Source organism: Podarcis muralis, chromosome 7 (genome assembly GCF_964188315.1).
Source record: "Podarcis muralis chromosome 7, rPodMur119.hap1.1, whole genome shotgun sequence".
NCBI classification, from domain to species: Eukaryota; Metazoa; Chordata; class Lepidosauria; order Squamata; family Lacertidae; genus Podarcis; species Podarcis muralis.
The window spans coordinates 5,710,574-5,734,727 of NC_135661.1; the positions used below are offsets into that span (position 1 = coordinate 5,710,574).

The 24,154-nt window shown below is 46.4% G+C and overlaps 1 protein-coding gene across 5 annotated transcripts in view; it reads left to right on the plus strand.

Moving 5' to 3' along the window:
* Window positions 1–24,154, plus strand: part of PAX7 (paired box 7) — a 166,790-nt gene that overhangs the window by 14,014 nt on the left and 128,622 nt on the right. For 2 of the 5 annotated variants that reach the window (XM_028741571.2, XM_028741570.2), the window contains exon 4: window positions 558–686. The exons of 1 other annotated variant lie outside the window; for it this stretch is intronic. In XM_028741571.2, the coding sequence (XP_028597404.1) occupies window positions 558–686 (129 nt within the window). Of the gene's footprint in view, window positions 1–551; window positions 687–24,154 lie in introns of all 5 variants that reach the window. 2 more of the 5 variants (XM_028741569.2, XM_028741568.2) reach the window with 1 other exon arrangement.

Below are 24,154 nucleotides of genomic sequence, written 5' to 3' on the forward strand. Positions count from 1 at the left end.
GAAGTGGCTTAGTCATGCTGGCCCCATGACCCGGAAGCTGTACACCGGCTCCCTTGGCCAATAAAGCAAGATGAGCGCCGCAACCCCAGAGTCGGTCACGACTGGACCTAATGGTCAGGGGTCCCTTTGCCTTTACTTAGAAGAAGTTCCTGTTGGGTGTGGATGCAAGAGAGACTTTTGGGGTGTTGGCCAATCCATACCTTGGCTTAATGTGGATTGCGAACCCTAGTGCTTCCTCTAATTCCCCCTCATCTATTCCACTTTGCCCTCCAACTACTGCTGCCCCAAGCATTTTCTTCCCCAAATCTGGACATTCCCTGTGCTTTGAAAATCCAAATAGGAGATCTGCAATCTCCAGATGGACAGGCCTCATGAGTTGGGGCTGGTGATAGGGTGTCATGGGGATGGAGCAGCAATAGATGTTGACCTTCCACCATGGATGGAGAGAATCTTCACCATTCCTGATGGAAGTACCTTTTTTTGCCTCCCAGTTTCAACTTTCCAGTTTCAAAGCAGCTTATATTTTCTTCTTCTGTCTTTGACTGTCTGAGGTTTAGTGAGTTCGATTAGCCGGGTGCTCCGAATCAAGTTCGGGAAGAAAGAGGAAGAGGAGGACTGCGATAAGAAGGAGGACGACAGCGAGAAGAAGGCCAAGCACAGCATTGACGGCATTTTGGGCGACAAAGGTAGAGAGAAAGGGAGGGAGGGGGACAATTACAAACACATACACCCCCTTTTAAAAAATAATAATTGTTGGCCTCTCTCTTGGTTTCCTCCATCCTATTGTATGTTGACATTGTGAAGTGAGTGGGAACTGCAAAAAAAATGTTTCAGCATTTAAGTGCTTCTGTTCCTGGAGTGTGCCAGCCAGCCAGCCACACCTTTCTGGGGCTACTCCATTCCAAGTTAGTTTGTTTATATTTACTGCAAATTCCTCTGAGCCCACCAGTGGCTTCCTCCTTGTGCTTGTGCAGGTGGCCTTGTTTTGGTGGCGCTCAGAGGACGAGCCTGTTGCTAGTATATGAAACTTCCCTCCCCGTGCTGTTGAGACTCCACCTCCCAGTATTCAGAAAACGATTCCGGTTTTAACCTTGTCCCCCTGATCTGCTTGCTTTCTTTGTGCGGGGAAGGGATGTCCATACTGGTAACTACCACATTTGTAGTCTTGCAGCCACCGTTGCTTTCTGTTGGTTCGTTTCAAAAGTTTATTGCGAGTTGTTTGTGTGTTTGCTTTATTTTACTGTGAGCTGCTTTGGAGGCCTGTTGTCGGGCAAAGAGGCAGGACAAGGATTTCATAATAAATGGAAAGAATGAAGATAGGCCTCTACTCCCAGGAGCTTACAGTCAGTGAGATGAAAGACTTAGGTGAAGATAAACCCAGAGTTTCTTTCACCAGAGCTAGGGGTGAAGAACCAGGTGTTTTTGGACTCAAACCCCCATCAGCCCCAGCTAGTATGACCCAGGGCAGGGATAAAGGGAGTGCGGCCTATCAACATCTGGAGGACTCTGAGTTAAAAGAAGGCAAAGTTGTGATGGAGGTAGACAGGGGCAGTGAAGGCAGGTGACAGAGGTAGCTAGGGACAGTAAAGGCAAGTGATGGTCTAGTTCAGGGATGCTGAACCTGTGAGCCTCTGGATGATTGGACTCCCAACTCCCATCAGCCCTAGATAGCATGGCCAAGGACCAAGGATGATGGGAGATGGAGTCCAGTAACATCCAGAGGACTTCAGGTTACCCAGCTCTCTGAGGCTAAAGGATTCTGGTCACAACATCCACATGTTTCAATCACTCTCATGCCCCAGGCGTGGATTGCGACAAAGAATCCTGGGAAACTATAGTTTTTCAAGGGAGCTGGGAATTGTTAGGAGAGACCTTGCAGTGCTATGGTTCCCAGCCCCCTCGGCAAACTACAATTCCCGGGATTGAGGGCATCTCTGACTGGGTAGGAATGCTTTAAAAAATATAGGGCATATGTGACAGCAGCTAAACAGTCACGTGAAAGGCTTTGTGGAAAGGGTGTGTTTTAAGGATTGAGTTTTATTTTTATTTTTTCCTACTTCTTCTTTTTTTTTAAAAAAAGGAAATTCTCAGAGGGGTGAAATGAAAACTAAAAAGCCTTTAAAAAACATTTAACTATTCAAGTGGGTCCTTTTTTTATATTGTAGAAAGTCCAAGCTGCTTCCTCCCCTGGTTTTGAATATATTCTCAAAGATTTCAATACCTTAGCAGAACACGTTGGACTTTATAAAATCTCTGTAGCTCAAAGGTTCCTAATAAGTGTAAAGTATAACTGTCTCAGGAGATGCTGAGAGGACATGATTTTTAAAATAATAATAATAATAATAAAAAATAAAAAATAAGGGTCTTCAAGAATAATTTATAATCCTTTTTCTGACCAGGTTTTTCAGTACTTTATGCATTAATAATAATAATAACCAGGAACCTGCATAAATTATGCAAATTGGCACATTCTGTAATTTTGCATAATTTTACTTTCCTTGTTATGGTTGGGACAGTGACACAAATTTCCATTTCAACCACTGAAAACCTTATTCTGCCGTCTACAGTTTTAAGATCCTGATATTATAGCAGGCATTGCCTTTTTATTTCCAAACCCATAAGGCCTAGAATCTTAAGATTAGTTTTTTTAAAAGCTTCTGTCTCCACTAGTGCATTTTGTATTTTTCTGTGCATGCGCCCGCAATTCTCCATCTAGCTCATCTTTGACTCATTTTTACAGAGCGCCCCTCTACATGTTAAGGAATAGCTTTGAATTCAAAACACAGTCTTGATCGGGACTGACTGAATAATGTTATTCGGAGCTCTTTTTAGAGGTGGAAAAACCAGGATGCAAGTCTGTGGTCCTCTTTTTGCTGGTGTATTGTTAAAATCCTTCATGTGGTCTACCACCTTGACTTTCAGTGACCAGATAATCAAATTGCAGTGTTTCAAGGCAAGAGTCGGGAGCTGTGTTTAATTCTTCAGCATGTAAAACCCCGCTGTGCTTTCTTTTAAAATAAAGTTTCTCTCCGGTACGATGTGATGCTGTTTAAGGTGCTTTTAGACTGAGGGAAGGCGGGAGAAAAAATGTGCATATTTCCAGCACCTGAAATCTTAAGGATAACTTTTTCTTCCTTTCTTTTCTTTTTAAAAAAGAGGAAAAGTTATTTGAAATATTATTTATATCATCCGTTAAGTTAGTGAAAGGGGAAGGCGGTATAGAGAATAGGCCCAGAATGTGTCTTTCTTTCATTTTTCACACTTAGTATTAAAAAATATAATCGCCGCAGACGCAGATTGCCCCCCAGAGGGAGTCTCCCTTTCCCTTTTCAAAGCTTGATTGATCTTTTGAAGACAAATCTTGAACTGTTGGGTGGTGTTAATAAAATTAGAGAGCCGCTTGGAAAACACAATAGGGGAGAGAAAGGGGAGGGGGTCTGGTTGTGGGGTCTTGGAAGTGTTAATGTGCTACCTGTCTGACGTGGATGGTTTGATTTTCACACATACACCCGTTTTTGTGGTTTTTTGTTTTTGTGCCGGTGTTTTGGAACGGGTGGCGAAAGCTCCATCCGGAACACCAGCATTGGACGTCTTGCCTTGAAAACCGGAGTCACTCCGGATCAGTTACTTATAAGGACTTGAAAGCGGGATGTGTGTGGGGGGGGGATGAGAGGGGGGTCCTAAATGAATTCGTTAAACAGATCACTTTCTCTTCGGCTTGCTGCTGTTTTCTAAATGGTCCCCTGAAACCGTCTTTGACAGTTTACTGATGGGGGGTATCAGATTCAATTATCCGTTGGGTTTCTGGATATCTTGTCGTGGGGGGGGGGGTAGGCGTGGGAGGCGTCATGGAAATTGGGGGAGAGATTCTTTCATATAGACATAAGTATATATTTGTACAGAGAGAAAGAGAGAGGTTTTAATGTGTGTGTAGATAGATGAATATGTGTGATCTTGAATTTCTTAAAAACCTAACGCCACCCAAGTTAGTATTTTTCCGCAGGGGTGGGACGACTGTTTTTATTCGTGATAACGCCCAAAGTTTTGTGTTTGATTGGGTCTATATATATAGATAGATAGATAGATAGATAGCTTGTTTGTTTGTTTTAAAATAATGATACCTTCCTGTTGTTTTATCTCCACTCCCCCACCCACCCAAAAAAAATTAATTGAAGGGGAAGGCGATGACGTTTGTCATTTGGGGTTTCGTTAGGGTATATTGGGGTGTGCGGCGGGAGTGGGGATGTGTAAATTGGGGGGGGGAGTGTTTCTGGAGCAAAGCTTCTATTCTGTAATTAATAACCCGGTAGCAGAGAGCGCTCAGAGAGCGGTTGGAACAGTTCCGTTTTCTACATCAATATCAGGGGTTGTGGGGTTGTCCATTTCATGGGGGGGGGGGTGATCCTTTTCCTTCACATGGATGAGCAATGGAGGGAGGGTCTTATGACTGAACACTTTTTGAGAGGGGTGTGTGATAGAGGGCATTTTGGGGGTGTAGGAAGGAGCACTTGGCTAACTCCACCCTAAAATAAAATATTAACAAGAATTTGCCCGAAAGAGAGGATGAAGAGAAAAGGGAGAAGGTCGTTTCTCAGATCTCAGGCATTTACCTGGAAACAAGTCGCACTGCTGCGGCAGTTGGTTTGGGGGGGGGGGGGTTACATTCGAGTAAACATGCCCAGGCCTCGGCTGCACGGTCTTTACTCCCGAGTAAGAGCAATGTTTGCTTGTATTTAATTTTTATTGGACTGGAATAACGATACGGCCTGGAATGGGCTTCTGAGGTGCATTTCATCTCTCCGAAAACAGAATTATTAATTTTTTTATTTAAAAAATTGCTATTCATTTTTCAAGATCTTAAAAAAATAGGAAGGGTGACCAGCGTTTTCCGACCGAATATATCACGCTGAGATTACAGCGGGTTGATAATCTCCACTTCTTATCATTTTTATTTTTTATTTTTGCAAAATAAAAAACCATATTAAAATATATGTCTTTTCGGTGCTGGAACTCGAAATGTTTGAACAGAAGGTGGAGAAATCGGCTTGTTTGGCTTTCGGGTCTCGCCTTTGGCTGGGAGGGGGGTTAACCTTGGAGATGAACTTCGCTTTGCAAAGACTTTTCCAAGTCGATTAAAAACTTTTAAATACGGCAAAGGAACTCTGTGGCCCGCAAAAGCAAACAATTTTTTAAAGAGAAGGTTGGAGGTTGAGGGGGGGGGGGCCAACAGACGAAGCTGTGTGTCTCTCTTTTTTTCCTCCTCCTCGCCCCCCTCCCATTAAAATAGAGAGAAAGGAGGGGGGGGTTCGGCCTTGGCTTATTCTTATTCAAAAAAATTCCCAAGGCAGGGCCGCGGAGTTTGGGAACAAAACGGGGGCAGAAGAATGGGAGATAGATTTATTCAAAGCGCCCCGCTGGTCGATAGTTTTGTAATATTATCCGCGCCGTCTGTTGCAAGAGGAGGGTGGGGGAGCCGGTTGGAGGTTAGCAAAACGTTGCTTCCCCCCCTTTTTTTTTCCTTTTTTGGGCGGGAGGGGGTCTTTGGTTCAAATTGCTCAATATCCACTTGTAAATCAGGTCTTTTGTCGCTGAAAAGCGATCGGTGCTTGTTTTGCCTCCCCCCATCACCCCACGTCGTGATGGAAAATAAAATAAAGATAAAAAGTGGACATACTTTTTGTTTGTTTGTTTGTTTGTTTGTTTGTTTGTTTAGGCTTTAGATAATACCATCGGCTCAGATTCTTAGACAGGTAGTCCCGTCCCTTTTTCTCTCCCCCCCCCCCCAGAAAAGTTTGCAAATTGCATTCCGTGGGAGTTTGGTCGTAAAGCAGATTTAATGGGGTTTTATTTATTTCTCGAATTCCACTTTTCCTTTCCGGCTGTTTAAATATTTTTGTGCACGTGTAATGGTGGTTCTTTCCTCATTTAAGATGTCTTTTTCAGGAGATTCACGTCCGTATTTTTTTTCCCCTCCCCAAATTTGGGGTTTCTGGAAAGAAAGAAAAACCAAAGTTTTCAGGGAGGAAAAACGGAAGGTACGCCAAGATAAAAGGCTCTTGTGTGCGGAGCTAAATAAATGGACTGTTCCAAAAGTGACCCCCTCAAAAAAAAAAAGGAGAACGAAAAAGGGAGAGGGAGGGAGAGAGAGAGAATGAGAAACCAACTAACTGGTTGATTTTTTAGAGGTTCCGATGGAGGAATCGCTCATTCCTAAGAATTGTCCTCTTTTTATCGCGCGTTTGTTTAGCTTGAAAGTGAATTTCTATTGCCTACAAGATCGCGAGTTTTTAAGAGGTTTTGTTTGATCCCGCGCCCTTGAAAGAAGATGCGTTTATTTATTTGAAGAGGGGGAGGGCGGGTATAAGCAGGGCCTCCTCGCGAGTAAGCGCGCGCGCGCGTCCCGCACATTAGCATGTGAAAGCGCTTCTTCCTAGCTGTGGGTGAGGAGTGGGGGTTCTGTCCCCCCCCCCATTCTAGGCTCCGATCCGTATCCTTTCGAAATGAGCATATATAGAAATTTCCGTGTTTTCGTCTTTTTAAAAACCCTCTGGACGAATTTACTTCCAGTTTCAAGAAAGCTGGTGCAGAGACGCCCTACACGAGGAGGCTGAGGGGTTTGTTGTTATGTTTTTTTGGCGTGGGGGGGGGAGTGGAATAAGAGAAATTGCCTTCAGAAAAGTGAAGATCCATTTGCGAAAAGGGTACTCGGTTCGATCCCCGCAAAAGTGCTTTGATTTCTCACCTCCCCCATACCCAAATTTCCCAGCCGTGTCTTAGATCATTCGTTGGCATTTATTTATTTTTAAGAAAACCAGAGAATGCGAGAAATCCTCCCCACAATCCATAAATCTCCTTTCAAGCCTGCCAAACTTTTAATTGCCCTAATTAAAGTTCCTAATGACCATACTTAACTTGTAAAACATTTTTTTCCATACATACACCTCCAACCTTTGGAGGGGGCGGGAATCTCTGGGTCTGCATTGTTGTTGTTGTTTTAAAAATACTCTCGCACCCCCCCACCCCCCCAGCACCCTTCTCTGGAGTAAATTCTCTTCGAAGTAAACGAGAGTGGGGATTTAATGACTCCCAAGTAAGCGCGCGGAGGGGATCGGGCGGCACGTAGCTCGTCTCCGGCTTGCACCTTTTGGATCGGGGCCCCTCGGTTAGGTGGGACGGATTCTTGGGGGGAAACGTGCCTCCAGGACCTAGGCGTTTGGAGAACTCCCTATAGCCCTTTCCTAACTCTCAGCTGCCTCCCAGCAGCAGTGGGGTTACTCTCCAGTTGATATACAGGAGTGCAGAATCCTTGTCCAAAATCGCCACTTTTGGAAGAAGGGAACTAAAGGAAGAAAAGTCTGCGAATTCCTGATTTCGTCCACCTCCTCGAAAACCGCTTTAGGATACGATTGTCTAAATGTTTCGGGTTAAAACAGAGCCCTGCGTCGGGTTGTGCCTCTAAACAGAGTATTGCACGATACTAAGCACCATAACAGAAGCCTTATTACCTAGTTTATTGTTATTATTATTATTACTATTATTTTATTATTCAGTATAGGTGATAATTATTTATATCCTTCCAGTTTTGTTGCAAAACCCCTGGACGCCGCCATGCAGAAAAGCGGTGTGTAAAAAACTTCTTTTTAAAAATAAAAATCCTTTTTCTAAATACTCAGAAAACAAACCCCTGTTCCCGAACCTCTTCATGCTTTTAGTCCAGACGGCAGACCGAGTAAATTTAGTGGGGTTTACCTAGAGCAGTGCTGGAATGATTGGGGGGGGGGCAACCCCAATTTTTACCTGCCCCACGTTTATTGTTTTAGGAGATTGGGCTAAATTAGGGTTTGGGGATTCACCGAAGACCCGCATCCCAGAACACTATAGAGAAAAGGCGCTTAAAATTGCAGCCGGATCCTATCCCGTGAATATCTGGAAGCGATCTTGCGCTCATAGGGATCATACTGTGGGCACACACGCCCCTTTTAATACTGTTTAAGATCTGAACCGAACAACTAGCGCTGGTTTCCTAGAAGACGCGCTTGCTCCGTTCGCCCCCAACACTTTTATTTTTGGCCAGAGTGATTTTGGAAGGCAAACCCAGGCAACCCAATGGGCTTACTCTCTAGGAAAGTGTGCGAAAGCCGGGTAAGGGGGGGGGGGAGAGAGAGAAGAGGGAGGTTTGTGGAATTCACTACTCGGGAGTGACTCCTTCTGAATCGAATGGGGGGGCTGCTCCCAGGTAAGTGAGGGATCGGAACCTCGGACCTTTCTCTGTGCATTTTGCTTGGTTCACAACCCAATCTCCACCCCCAAAGATTTTTATTCTTATTAACTCCCAAGTAAACGTGCAAAACATTTCGGCTTGGGAGAGCCAGGTCCCCCCTTCGCACGCCTTTCTCGGACGTAAAAGCTTCATGGGAGGTGGGGTGAGAGAGGAGACAGACGTTGCACACCCCCCCCCCAAAAAAAGTCCTGTGCTGGAGAGGTTGTACAGCCAGGTATACTCGCGAGTAAGTCTCCCTTGGTCATCTCCTTTTTCCCAGGGAGACATTGTTTCCCAGGAATAATAGGAGATGGAAAAGGAGGAGGCGTCTTGGGGGGGGGTCAGTCCCCCCCAAAAAAACCCTCTATAGTGGCCTGTGCTGGATTTTCTTAGTAGGGATCCGAGCTCTCCCGGCTGCATCGTGAAAGAAAAGGCTCCCCTCGCTCGTCTGTTTTTTCCCCTCTTTTCCTCCCTCTCTCTCTATCATCCGCTTGGCATTTAATAACGTTAAGACTTATTAGCGGTCGTAATGAAAACTGTGGCGCCTGAATAGTGCGCTGTGTTGGAGAGGGGTGTAATAGCTCCGAGGCATGTTAAGAAAATGTATTTATCCCCAATCAGGGACTCACTCTTCGGGTTCCCAGCACAAACGTTAAGTTGAAGGGGTTTAAGACAGATTAAATTGAGTCTTTATTTCGCTCGCACTTTCATCTTTAAACGGCTCACTCCGCTTGGCCCACGGCGGATATTCATGAGGGCTAGCCGCGCTCTGTGTGTGTGTGTGTGTGTGTGTGTGTGTGTAGGAGGGAGGGAGGGAGGGTGTCTTCCAATACCACCTCTCCCGCTCGCCTCTTTCTCTTCCTCCCCTTCTCAAAAAAATAAAATCCTGGGCTGTTTCTCATTTGGTTTGTTTAGGGTGGCGCGGGGCGGGGAGGGATGGGCGAGCGAATTTATTCTTCTGGTCATCAGAGTCTCTGAGGGTAGGGAGACAGTCCAGGCCGAGGAAGCTGGGGGCCACAAGCAGTGGGCTAGGCTGCGGTACTATAGACCACCTCCAAATAACTTTTACCACTCCTATCGTGGTATATGAGTAAGCGTTCATGGAGCGGGGAAGGGCCATTTGGCTACCGCAGGGCAGAGCGCTCGCCAGCCTCTCTGGTGTAGACGGTTCAGTGGCTCAGAAACTCTTTCTGCCACCATACCTGCACACGCTTACTAGGGTGCGCGCGCGTCCCAGTAATAGATTTACTCCTAAGTAGGTACGCATGGGATTGGAAGGTGTCCCGAAGCCATTTGCCAGTGGCGGTGGTTTTGCTGCAACGTGGGCACCCACCTGGAAGTTGAAATTATTATTATTATTTTATTGCAATAATTTGAATAATATTGCAAAGGACCTCATCTCACAGCGCCGGTCCTTATGCATGAAAGTCAGAATTGGAACCGTTTCTGGGAGATTTGAGGTGCGCGGGAGAGGGAGAGTCTCCTTTGCACGCCTTAGATCCAGTAATACTCTTGTTCGCTCCTGCAGAAATGGGAGTAAGCCTCCTAGCTTTAATAGATCTGGGGGTGTAAAACCAGGTGGGTGGAGTGGGAGTGGTGGAGCTCGTCCTAGCATCCTATTCCACCTGTCCCTGCTCTAGAGCACGTTAGTTCTGTGAGAGGTTTAACTCCCCAGGAAAAAGGGGTCTGGGACTGCAGCCTGAGAAAATGGGTGTCAAATAGGATGAGGATGGATCCAGCCTCGGTCAAGGATAAAGGAGAGGTCCCCAGGATATTGACAAGGCAAGGCTGTAGTGCGATCCGAGCATGGCCCAGGTGTGAAATTTGCCACCCCCCACTCAATGGATTTTACTTCTGTGTAAACCCCGGGAAAAAGAGATTATTGCGTTGTGATTTGGTTTCTAGGCGCATCCTAGATAATGAAGAGGGTTTCAGGGGTTAAGAAATTGGCTGCCGCGCGCGTAATTGCGCGCGCGTTTCGGGGTACTGTTAATCTAGGAGTAAGACCCACGGAAAGTTATGGGGGGTATCGCTGGTTGTTGGTTTAAAAACAAGCAAACCTGCAAATCGTATTAATTTGGCATTTCCAATTAAGTTGAGGGAGAAGCAGGGAGAAATGGACTAGATACTTTGACTAGGATATGTGAGTCGTGGTGGTTGTTGTTTTTTCACTTGACCCTTGGCCTGTGTTCTGTGCTACTCGTGAGTAAAGCTCGACAGGGGATGGGGGAGGGGGTTATAAATAAAACACAATGGACCAAATTGTGTGCGTTTGGACATCGCCAGTGTAAAGGAACGTGGGGATTTTAAAGAACTTTGCACGTGTTTGCGTACACACATACGCAGACGTGTCCCGATATTGACTCCCCAAAGCAGCTTCGGAAGCTGGTTAAACGTGGTCTGTCGGAGCTGTGGGACTTACTCGTGAGATGGAACCAGAAAGGTGCCTTTGGGGTTCTATTCCTTTGGTTGTGGATTTGGAGAGAGGGTGGCGCTGTAAGATGGACTCAAGAACGTGGCCTCATACAGATAATAATTCTGATCCATCTAGCTGAGGATTGACTGCCCTGGGTGGTGGGGGCTCGCTAGAGTTTCATGCAGGACCTTCCCAGAGCTACCTGGAGATGCTGGAATCCTTCTGCATGCAGGACAGATGTTTTGCCAGTGAGCCACTACCCTTTACCAAAGGGATTTCTGATCCTTCAGGAGATGGTTGCATGTTGCGCCCTGGATGACAGATGCAGAGATCTGGAACTGGGCTGAGGTTGACTTACTGGAGCTCGCCTCCCGGTTCCAGGGTTTAAGGGCGAGAAGTAGCCGCGAATGTCTCTCCATAGATTCCTCTGAGACCCAGTTACGGGAATCACAAGGGGCGCAGTTGCTGTTGTGCTCAGGTCCTGCTTTGGGCTTCATAGAATTGTGGAGTTGGAAGGGACCCGAAAGATCCTCTAGTCCAGCCCCCTGTAATGCAGGAATATGCAGCAGTCCCATACGGGATCGAACTTGCAAGCTTGGTGTTCTTAGCACCACACTCTAACCAACTGAGCTATCCAGGCAGACCGCGTCTGCTTGGCCACTGTGGGAACAGCATGCTGGACTAGATTGGCAATGGGCCTGATCCAACAGCCAGTCTCTTACATTTCAACGCTCCTGCGAATGGATTTGTTTTAGGCTGAGCAGATAAGCCTCATCAAAACGGCATGCTTTTCTCTTCAAGTCAATCTATTCCAGATCACGGCCATTTTTTGCGCATTTAAAGCAGATTCAGCACGCATTTAGAACACACGACTTCTCCCCAAGAGTCCTGGGAACTGTAGTTCCCCCCTCACAGCACTACAGTTCCCAGCATCCTTAGCAAATGCCAGTTCTCAGGATTCTTTGGGGTAAGTCGTGTGCTTTAAGTGCCTTCAGCGTGCTTTAAATGTCTGACGTGGTGGATCTGCTGTAGGTTTGATCTGAAACACAGGTAATGCAAAAAATCATTTAAAAATATTTTTAATCCATATTTTAAAACTGAAACACTAATTCTGGAGAAAGTATACTTTAAAATTCCCCTACTGATGCTTCCCGCCCCCAATTTTATATTTGAATGGTCTCTGCGAGGCGGAAAACGTCCATGCAGTTTATCTCCCGGTTTCTCATTGCAGAAACACGCATCATTGCAGAAACACGCATCTCGATCTCCACTTCTGTATGTGTAAACACACACACGTGTATTGTACAAGTAAAAACAACAACAAACAGAACCGTTTGCCAGCCTATCTTAACACCCCACCCTACACCCCACGTTTGCGGGAAACCTGACTTTATGGAAGGGGGGCGCGGGGGGGGGGGAGGAAGGAAGTGGTTTGGCTTGATTTAATTAAGGAAGCAGGAGGACGTGGACTCCCCCATCCTCCTTTCCCCCTTGCTGTCCGTGCTGGTTTTAGTTTCACACCTGGAGAGATTAGGCGTCTCTGCACAATGTTGGAGCCTTACACCTGGCTGATTTTATTTATTTTTTAATTTCCTTTTTGGGTCTGAGGGATTGGGTGGGGGGTGCCAAACCCCAGCTCCCTCCTCCTCCTCCTCCCCTCCCCCTTGAAAACAACAACCACCCCAAACACCCCTTTCTTCCAAAATAACACCCTCTCCCACCCGTGGGTCTCCGCTGTCTCTATGTTTGAGAAGGGGGAAATCCACCAAATGGGGGTGGGATTACCTAAAGGGTTAGCAATCTAATCAAACAGCGAGCAGGCAGGATTTGGAGTGGGATCAAGAGGCATAATGGGGGGCAGGAGTGGAGATGGAGGCGGGAGGCGGAGGAGGAAGGATGGGGTTCATTTGGAGGCAGGAGTGAGAAAGTTGTAAGGGGAAGAAGGGAACAGGATGGAAAGAGGAGAGAGAAGGAAATGGCCAATATGGAGAGGGGGAGAGAAGGGGGAAGGCCTTATCTCCCCGGCACCTGCTTGGCATTCCGAAGGGCCCAGGTGGCGGGACAGAGACCTCGGCCTGAAACGCTGAAAAGCCATTGCTGCCAGTCAGTGTAGGGAGCACTGAGATAGATAGTCTTGCTTTCAGTATAAAGAAGCACCCTATGTTCCTGAGGAGAGGGAGAGGGAGGGAAGGAAGGGAGGGAGGGAGGGAGGAAGGGAAGGGAAGGGAAGGAGGAAGGGAGGAAGGGAGGAAGGGAGGAAGGGAGGAAGGGAGGAAGGAAGGGAGGAAGGAAGGAAGGAGAAAGAGCGAGCGGGAGGGAGAGAGGACGGAAAGAGGGGAGAAAAAGAAGAGTAGGAAAGAAGGAAGGGAAGAAAGAAGGGAAGAAAAAGAAAGAGGGAGAGAAGAAAGAGAAAGAATAAGAACGAGGGAGAGGAAGAAAGACAGGAAGGAAGGAAGGAAGGAAGGAAGGAGAAAGAAAGAAAGAAAGAAAGAAAGAAAGAAAGAAAAGAGAAGAGAGGAAGAGAGGGAAGGAAGGATCGGGGAAAGTGGGGAAGAGAAAAACGAAGGCTGGAAAAAGATGTGGCCGAGGGGGTAAAGGAAGATGAGGAAAACAAGTGAACCGTAAAGAGGAGGAAAGTGAAAAGAGAAAAAGGAGAAATCAGGAGAGAGCTGGGCGGAGGGCAGGGGAGAGGCGGGCGGGCGGGCGGGCGGGGTCCAGCCTGCTCCCACGCGGGGCTTCCACGCCTCGTCGGCGCGCGAGGCTTGAGACAAATAAGGTACAACCACAATGAGCGGCGATAACAATTACAAAGGCAAACAGGGGCTTTCGGGGACGGAGGCGGCGGAGGGGGGAGGGCTCCGCTCAACCCCGGTGTAGACATCAACAAAGTCTGCGAATGTTTGCAAGATAAAACTCCTTTCCAAATCCGCTGTGACGGCGAGGCGAGAGCGAGCGAGCGAGAGATAAGGGCTTCTGGGGCGGGGGGGGGGGGGCACACGATGAGGATGGGGAGATGCACCAGCATAATCTAATACAAGAGACGGGGCTGGCGCTCTCTGTCTTTTTTTAAAAGTTAAAACAAGGGGGAAAGGAGGGGAAGCTTAGATTATGCAAGGAAAAACGGGGGGGGGGGGAGTTGAGGAGACGAGGCAGGGAAGAGGGGGCTTTCCTGGGGTGGAGAGGGTCAGGCTCCCCAGATTCGGTCTAAGGAGTGCCTCCAAATCCCAAGACACCCCTCCCCCAAAAATGTTAAAATGTTGCCCTGAGAGGCAGCAGCTGAAGAAGAATCCTGTGTAGCCCCGCAACCTTGCTACTTTCCTTTCCCAACTCTTTGCAGTGCCCTTAAAATACTTTGAAAAATTTATTGGGTCACTGGGGCAAACCCAGGAAGGTTTTGTAGCATCATAGAGGTGGAAGGGATTCCCAAGGATCATCTAAGCCCAGGGGTCAGCAAACTTTTTCAGCAGGGGGCCAGTCCACTGTCCCTCAGACCTTGTGGGGGGCCGGACAACTCAACATTGAAATACATGGACCTAAGTTTCTGCTCATTAATTTCAATGGGTTGGCTACTGTTGTTGGCTATAACCCATTGTTTCAAGGAGGTTTTTCTATCTCAAAAGCAACTTTTAAAAATTGTAAGCTTATGGAATGTGAAGGCTGCTCAGAAGGCGTTTGTGATTTTGTGTACAGAATTCTTGGTGTCCTTCGTAGATAGAGATGGTTGGCTGTAGATCGCTGCATCTGTGGCAAAAATTGTGGGCAGTGCACTAAACGATCCTGAATAGCCCATCGATAAACAACTGCTAGCAAGCATTGTTGACCTGTTTGTATATAGATCAGTGGTGGGGAAACTGAGGCATTCCAGATGTTATTGGACTCCAACTCCCATCACCCCCGCAGCCAGCATGGTCAAGGATGATGGGGCCCGTAGTCCAGAAACATCTGGAGGGCCACAGGTTGCCCAACCTTGATCTAGAGTGAGAGTCTGGTTTTCTAGAAATGCATAGCTTGACAGCATGTCGGATTATCTAGGGGAAAGCAGGAGAGAGAAAAATCTGCCCACAATATTATTATTTTTTAATGTCTGTAGCAAACAGCTGCCCAGAAAGTAAGGAGTAAAGGAAAAAAGAAAAGTAGAATGTCAATCATAAACAAATGTTTGATGGGATTTGGTAATATTTGCCAAACATATACAGGTTTTGTATAGGAAATATCAGAGCTAAATGTCTTAAAAGGCTCAATATGCTATTTTTAGGTCTAGACTCTAGAGCAAAAGAGATGATTTCTCTAGAAAGCAAAATTTGATGGTGGGTGTTTGGGTGGGTCAAGGTGGTGAATTCATTATCGGAAACCACAGAAGCTGGGCTCAAATATAGAATTGTGGTTTGGATTGAAAGTTCTCTTCTCTCTTAAAAAATAGCCTTTCCCTTTATACAGAGCAGGGAAGATTCTTGCTGATTTCCAGAAAGCGTCTGTGTGTGTGTGTGTGTGTGTGTGTGTGTGTGTGTGTAGAGAGAGAGAGAGAGAGAGAGAGAGAGAGAGAGAGTTGGCTGAAGTGAAAAGCGCCCGTTTTCTAAAATGTTGATCCAAAGCTGGAAATAGGGGTGGCTGTAATCAAATGTTTGCAATATCTAGAAAGTTGGGGGTAGGCTTTGGATTGGTCCTAGAGGGGGAGGAGGGGAAATAAGCTTTCTAGAACTAAGAGCAATGTATATAAATCATTGGTGTCTGGTGTGGGGTTAATGTGTAAAAGTGACTGTGCGTTAGGTAGGGTGAATGTTGACAACGGGGGTGTATAACAGGCAACTTGTAATGGGACTTACGCAAATGGGTTGTTTCCACCTTTGCCCCTTTCTCATTGTCCTTCCTCCCCCACCTGACATTTTGGACCGTTCCGATTGGCCGATCATATGAAGAATCCATGCAGGTTCAACCATAGCAAGGTGACATTGCGGGGCACACCAGCCTCACCCAGGTTTGGCAGGCAGGCAAAGCAGCAAACCACAATGATAATGTCTTACCTCCACTGCTGGAGGCTGTGGCTGAGAATTGCAAGTTTCTGGTGACATTATTCCCCGGAGGAAGGTTTCAGGTTTTTTCTTAAATGAAAACTTAAATAGTGTTTTTTTTAATTCATTGTAGATGTTATTCCAGAATTCCTTAATGGCTGTGCATTCCCACCACATGTGCATATATGACCCTATACCATCTTTGCACCTCCAGCAAGTTGGTGATCTGTTTTTATACATCTTTGAGAGTTTTGCTGGAGTGTGGTGCCATCTGTATTGCGTTTTCATAATATTTTCTCTCAGATTATAGCACGCCGTAAAATTAATATCCCCCCTCCACAATTTCTCCCATTGATCCATATAAATGTTATATCCAAGGTGTTGCGCCCATTTCACCATTGATCCTTTCACCAATTCTTCTTTCACCTCCTACTCTAAGAGGAGGTTATAAATTCTTGAGATGTATTTTCCTTTATATTGGATTAATTCTTTTTCAAATCTAGATGTTTCCTTTGCAAGACCTTCCTTTTTATCTAAGTTCAATCTTTCATTTATCTGAAAATATTGTAGCCAGCTCCTGCTTGAGGGCTTCCCATTGGGATATCTGGTTGGCCAATGAAAAGAGGATGTTGGACTAGATGGGCCCTTGGCCTGATCCAGCAGGAAAACTTGTTCTTATGATCTAAGATCATAGAATCATAACATTGGAGAGTTGGAAGGGACCCTGAGGATCATCTCATCCAGCATATAGTCATGTAGGAATATGCAGCATACAGGGATTGGACTTGCAACCTTGGTGTCATCAGCACCATGTTCTAACCAACTGTGTAGTGATAGTTACCTATTTGGATGGCACAAATTCTCTGAGGGTAGGGCCATCAGTGTCTGTGTTGTACCCTCCCAGTTGGGGCAGTATGCCTCTGAATACCAGTGGCTAGGAATCTCAAGTGCTGTTGTGCTCATGCCCTGTTCCACTGGGGCATCTGATTGGCCAATGCGAGATGAGAATGCTGGACTATATGGTTCCTTGGCCTGATCCCGCAAGCTCTTGCATTCATTCGTCATCTAGTCCAAGTTGTATGTGCTCAAAGCACAGGGGCATCTATGGAAAGAAAGAGATGCTGGACTTGTTAACAAAAACTAATTGAATGCTCGATTCCCTGTGTGCATATGTATCATTAAAAAAAACAACAACAACCCATTGTCAGCAGTGCAGTTATCTCACATATTTAGGTTCCAGCACATTGCAATTTCTTTACAATACTTTCCTCGAATCTCTTTTTCTGGAGCCTTTCAACCAAGCCTCACTTCCTCTCCAGTGGCTGAATATTTCAGTCTCTTTTTCTGGGTATCTTGTGCGATTGCACAGGAGAAAAAGGAGATATGTGGGTGGGTGTTTCTTCCCTCCTTCCCCCAGTGGTTGTGGTTAAAGGAATTATATTTACCCACTTTTTTTCTTTTCTTTTCTTGTCTTTTTTTTTTTTTTTTTTTTTTTTTTTTTTTTTTGCAATAAGCTTGGTGAGAGAGAGAGAGAGAGAGAGAGAGAGTCATTGAAAAAGATGAGATGAGAGGGACGAGGACTTCAAACGAATCCATCATCTCTGGAGTTGGTGGAGATTTAGAGACAGTGTTGTGTGTGGAACGGGGAGGGGGGGAGGAAAAGAGTTATTTAGATATTAAAAAACCATATTTTCCTAGAGGCATCAGGAGTTTCCGCCATCCACACTTTCCCCTTGCAGCTATTTGGCTGGGTGAAATACTCGAGACCCAAATGTTGAGGAGAGATAACGCTGGCGAGCCACGCCGTGGTCTTCGAACCGCATCAGAGCATTAAACCCGGATTAACCTCCCCTTTCCCCCTCCCTCCCCATTCTCCTTCAACTCCCTCTCCCCCCCCCAAGCTCCCACCCCCCAACACACACATTTTCCCCCCCAGTGGAATTTACATGGAAGGATTTTAAAGCATACACAATTCTTAGCCTTTAAGCTTAAAGGTACTTAAGTTGAGCATTAGGGTAAAACTGGGGTGGGGTGGGGGGAGAGAACAGGAGAGAAATACCCCCTCCAAAATGTTGTTGTTGTTTCATAATGTAAAGAGCCCCCCACCATTACACAATGAAGTCCAGATTCTAAAGTTGCCAAACTGTTATTGGAAACTCATCCATACCTCCACCCATATTGCTATTATATATGGAAAGGTCCTGGGAAGATGGCTAGTTTAATGTGGCACTTTCTAAGATCACAGAATGTTTTGTGGACAGTTTGTCAGAGAAGATGGGCCCATGGGTCAGTGATAGAACAGCTGCTTTGCATGCAGGAAGATCCCAGGTACAACCAATTCGGTGTAAGTCAACTTAAAGGTAAAGGGACCCCTGACCATTAGGTCCAGTCGCAGACGACTCTGGGGTTGCGGCGCTCATCTCACTTTATTGGCCAAGGGAGCCGGCGTACATCTTCCAGGTCAGGTGGCCAGCATGACTAAGCCTCTTCTGGCGAACCAGAGCAGCGCACGGAAACGCCATCTACCTTCCCGCCGGAGCGGTACCTATTTATCTACTTGCACTTTGACGTGCTTTCGAACTACTAGGTTGGCAGGAGCAGGGACCGAGCAACGGGAGTTCACCCTGTTGCGGGGATTTGAACCGCTCACCTTCTGATTGGCAAGTCCTAGGCTCTGTGGTTTAACCCACAGTGCCACCCTATTCAAATCAGCCCTTTGTCAGCCCTTGCTCCTATTCAAATCAGCCCTTTGTCAGAACATTGAGGACTAGAATCTTGCTTTATTTTTAATGGGAGGCAGTAGCTGTGCGGTTAGTACATGGAAACACCTTCTTTGTACATGGAAGCTCCCTTGGTTCAATCCCCAGCACCATCTCAAGGTAGGCCTGGGAGACCTTCCCTTGCTGAAACCCCGAAGAGTCTCTGCCTGTCAGTGTAGGCCAAACTGAGCTAGATGGAGCACAGGTCCAACTCTGTATAAACCAGCTCCTGTTGTTCTTATGAAGCCACACCATACCCAGCATCCTGTTCTCACATTGGCCAACCAGATGCCTGCAAGAAACCTCCTATCAGGATCTGAGCACAAGAGTAAACCCTCCTCCGCTGAGGTTTCCAGCAACCAGTTTTCAGAAGCATCACGGCTTCCAACCATGGTGGCAGAGCATAGCCAATAATGGCTAGTTGACATTGATCACCTTCTGGTCCATGACTTTGTCCAACCCTCTTTCAAAGCCATCCAAGTTGGTGGTCTCCTGTGGCAGCAAGTTCGATAGTTAACTATGCAGTCATACCCTCCAACATTTCTCTGATTAAAATAGGGATGTCCTATTTAATAATAATAATAATAATAATAATACCCCACCCATCTGACTAGGTTGCCTCAGCCACTCTGGGTAGCTTCCAACATATAAAAACATAATAAAACATTAAACATTTTTTTAAAAGTCCCCTATCCAGGGCTGCCTTCAGAAGTCTTCTAATGGTTGTTTAGTTCCTTTTCTCCTTTGCTCGAGGGTCACGTGACTCCAGACCCTCCAACATTTCTCCGAAGAAAATAGGGACATTCTGGGATAAAATCAGAAACCGGGACAGATTCTGTAAATCCAGGACTGTCCCTGGAAAAAAATCATTTGTCAGATTCCTCTGTCCTGAATTTTCCAACATTCAGCTTCATTGAATGTTCACGAGTTCCAGTGTTCAGTTTAGTCCAAGACTGGAGCCAAAGTCTTCCATGTGCTCCACTGCTAAGCTATGATTCCTCTCCAAGATGAACCACTGAATCAGAACAGATCAATTTAATAACGTGGGGAGAGGGGGGAAGCATGTGCTGAAGTGTATGTTTGTGTGTGATATCACAGAGCGTGAGCAGAGGGGGAGAAAGGAAGGTAAGGGAAAGTGAAGGCTTCTAAGGGGAAATTGAGAAGCTTAGAGTCCTTTGATCCTTGGGTGTTTTCCCTTATCTGAAACATTTCTGGCGACACTGCTACAAAGGAAGTTCGTCATATTACCAGCGGCCCAGGCCTGCTCACAGGAATCAGCATCTATTAATTAGCAGCTGGTCTCGATGTCTTGTGGGAATTCCAGGCTGGTGGATTTTTTCTATATATAAAAAATTGAGTTTTGCAAAGCTGGTCTGAACTTCTATGCAAAGAATATCTGAAAAAGGCCTGGGCATTTAATTATTTTAGTGGTGGTGCTGGGGAAAAAAGATTTTACACATCACTTGGGAAGACAGACAAACTAATGCAAGTGTCCAGGAAGAAGCAAAGATCAGCAGTGTTGAAGCAATGATTCTTCAACATCAGCTTCGTTGGACTGGTCATGTTGTGTGGATGCCTGATGATCGTCTTCCAAAGCAACTACTTTATTCCGAACTTAAAAATGGAAAGTGTAATGCTGGTGGTCAGCTAAAGAGATTTAAAGACTGTTTCAAGGCAAATCTTTAAAAATGTAGTATAAACACTGACAACTGGGAAACACTGGCCTGCGAGCGCTCCAGTTGGAGAACAGCCTTGACCAAAGGTGTCATGGGCTTTGAAGACACTCGAACTCAGGAAGCAAGGGAGAAACGTGCTAAGAGGAAGGCACGCTTGACAAATCCACACCGTGATCAACTCCCGCCCGGAAACCAATGTCCCCACTGTGGAAGGACGTGTGGATCCAGAATTGGCCTCCACAGTCACTTACGGACTCATTGTTAAAACCGTGTTTATGGAAGACAATCATACTCAGCTATGAATGATTGCCGAAGAAGAAGAAGAAGAAGAAGAAGAAGAAGAAGAAGAAGAAGCTGGGGAAGAACTTGCTCTCGTCGTTTTCCTGCATGGGAGATGTATAGAAGCTGGCCATGTTGTCGTTGCAGGAAAAGGCGGGTTCTGTGAAAAAAGCTTTCCTTAAAAGATGATAAAGGTTTAGAGTTGCCACAGGTTCCCCATTCCTGAATTAGACCATCGCTTGCCTTCACTGCCCCTTGCTACCTCCTTCACAGATCTTGTTGGACTCCCATCAGCCTTAGCCAGAATGGTCAAGGTTGAAGCGAGTTGGAGTCCAGAAACATCTGGAGGGCTGCAGATTGCTCATCCCTGCATTAAAAGGATGTAGAGTTCTGGTGGAGGCAGGTAGTGGCAGCAAAGGCAAGTGGTGGGCGAGTTCGGGGATGGAGAGCCTTTGGCCCTCCAGATGTTGTTCCCTCTCATCATACCTAACAATAGCCCGGCTGGCTGGGGGTGGTGGGAGCATCAGGAAGGTCACGGCTTACTCATGTATGCCAAATTTCACCCAACCTTTTCTTCTCGCATGTCTTTAGGTCCTTGTTCTCATTTTGTCCTGCTGCTCAGTCTTACGCCTCTTTGAAGATAAATGCAGTTAGACACATACACCCAGCTGTGTTGCAAAAACTAAAATAAGATAAAGGGAACAAACTAAAAAATGTAATTTCCCAGCAACCCATAACATTATTATTATCATCAGGACACTGTGTGTCACGAAACACTAGACTTTAATTGAAATAGGTAGAGATAACTACCCCCATTATCCAGGGGGCTGTAGGTTCCCCATCCCTGAACTAGACCATCGCTTACCTTTACTGCCCCAAGCAGTTTACAAAAAGATAAAACAAGAAAATTGAGGGGGCAATGACCACAATACCTTAAGACATACAAAAAGTTAAAATAGATTAAAATTCACACCAGCTCTCTAAGAATCTGCCTGGACAGGCTTGTCTGAAGAAGAATGTTTTTAGCAGGTGCCAGAAAGAATACAACAAAGGCTTTATATCAACAGGCAGGGAGTTCCCAAGTGTAAGTGCTGCCACACTAAACTGTCAAGTTCTTGCAACTGTGGAGCAGGAATTGTGCGGCACTGGTTAGTGGTGCCAGTTCTGCCAACTGAAGTAGTCAAATGGGCACATGTGAGGTAAGGTGATCTCACGGGTCAAGTGGTCCCAAGCTGTTAAGGGCTTTATGAGACATCACCTTGTCAACAAAGGTCCATATAGTTAAAGCCATGGTTTTCCCAGTAGTGATGTGTGGAAGTGAGAGCTGGACCATAAAGAAGGCTGATCACCGAAGAATTGATGCTTATGAATTATGGTCTGAAAGAGACTTTTGAGAGTCCCATGGACTGCAAGAAGATCAAACCTATCCATTCTTAGGGAAATCAGCCCTGAGTGCTCACTGGAAGGACAGATCCTGAAGCTGAGGCTCCAATACTTTGGCCCCCTCATGAGAAGAGAAGACTCACTGGAAAAGACCCTGATGTTGGGAAAGATTGAGGGCACAAGGAGAAGGGGAGGACAGAGGACGAGATGGTTGGACAGTGTTCTCGAAGCTACAAACATGAGTCTGACCAAACTGCGGGTGGCAGTGGAAGACAGGAGTGCCTGGCGTGCTCTGGTCCATGGGGTCACGAAGAGTCGGACACAACTAAACGACTAAACAACAACAACACCTTGAATCACCTGGTATCAGTTGGCAACCAGTGCAAATCTCTGATAATTTGAAGCAGAGTGGCTCAGGACCAGCTCTGAGAGCAACTGTGTGTAGACTTGTGTGAAGGGGATGGGCAGAGAGATGACGGGCTTGGGTTTTGTTTTGTTTTGTTTTTGGAGCTTATTCTGATATTCAGAGGTCCCTTCTGTCCTCTGACTAGCTGTGGGATAGGCCTATGTATTTCTCTCCGGCTGAAGTTTGGCTGGACAGAAGGATGCCTCTGAGCATGTTCAGAGGCCGGGTTCCACAGTGCAGGTGTAGCCATTGGGAATCCAGCATTCCCTCTCCAGCAGCACGTAGTTAAACTATGGAACTCACTGTCCCAGGAGGCAGTGATGAGCACCACCCTAGATGGCTTTAAAAAAGGATTGGACAACTTTATTGAGGAGAAGGCTTACCAATGGCTACTAGCAAGGTTGGCTATGATCTGCTACCACGGTCAGAAATACTTGAGCACCAGTTGCTGGAAACCACAGCATCTTGGTGACAGCAGAGCTGTTCCAACTGCAAATATATTTTATCTGCAGGCTCATCTTGTGTTCTTATGCATTTAAAGCACACGGGTTCCCCCAAAGAATCGTGGGAACTGTAGTTTACCCCCTCTCAGAATGGCAGTTCCCAGAACTCTTAGCAAACTAAAGTTCCCAGGTTTCCCATGGGCATGGGATCTTCCTATTTGGAGTGACATCCCACATCCAACATGCCTCTGATAAAGGGAAGGAGATGATGATGATGATGATGATGGTGATGATGATGATGATATATTATATATACCCCGCCCATCTGGCTGGGCTTCCCCAGCCACTCTGGGTGGCTTCCAACAAAAGATTAAAAATACATTAAAACATCAGTCATTAAAAACTTCCCTGAACAGGGCTGCCTTCAGATGTCTTCTAAACATCAGATAGTTGTTCATCTCTTTGACATCTGATGGGAGGGTGTTCTACAGGGCGGGCACCACTACCGAGAAGGCCCCTGCCTGGTTCCCTGTAACCTTACTTCTCGCAGGGAGGGAACCGCCAGAAGGCCCTTGAAGCTGGACCTCAGTGTCTGGGCTGAATGATGGGGGTGGAGACGCTCCTTCAGGTATACTGGACCGAGGCCGTTTAGGGCCTTAAAGGTCAGCACCAACACTTTGAATTGTGCTCAGAAACGTACTGGGAGTCCATGTAGGTCTTGGCTGCCCCTTCCAAAGGATTTGAGGCTTGCCCCTTAACAGTGCCCTGGCTGGGCCTTTGGTCTGAGAACATAAGAAGAGCTTGCTGGATCAGGCCTTGAATCACCTAGTCCAGCAACCTAGTCCAGCAACCTGCTCTCACAGTGGCCATTCAGATGCATCTTGTGGGAAGCCATCGAGCAGGATCTGAGCAAAAAAACAAAACCCACTCTTTTCTGTGGTTTCCAGGAGCTGGTATTCAGAAGCAATGCTGACTCTGACTATGGAGGCAGAAGTTAGCAATCGTGGCTGGTAGCAATCAATAGCCTCCTCTTCCATGAATTTGTGTATTACTCTTTTAAAGCCATGCATGTTGCTTGTCATCACTGCCTCCTGTGGGAGTGAGTTCCACAGTTTAACTCTGTGCTGTGTGCAAGCAGAGAGGGACTTAATTTCCACACCGTCCTTCATTCAAGGATCGCAGGGTGGTTTACGATATAAAAACACAAAAAATACATACCATAGTAACAAACGAAAACAGTAATCCCTGCCCCACTTTAAAAGGCCATAGATGGTTTAATCAGCTTGGGAGAAGAGGAATGTTTTAGCCTGGTGCCTAATGAAGGCGTCAGGCGAGCCTCCCTGGCGAGAGCATTCCGCAAGTGGGGAGCCACCGCAGAAAAGGCCCCGTTCTCATGTTGCCACCCTCTGGACCTCTCCCAGTGGATGCATAAGAAGAAGGGTCTGGGGAATCTGGGTTAGATCAGGCCAAATGGGGCTCATCAAGTCCAGCATCCTGTTCTCACAGTGGCCAGCCGGATGCCT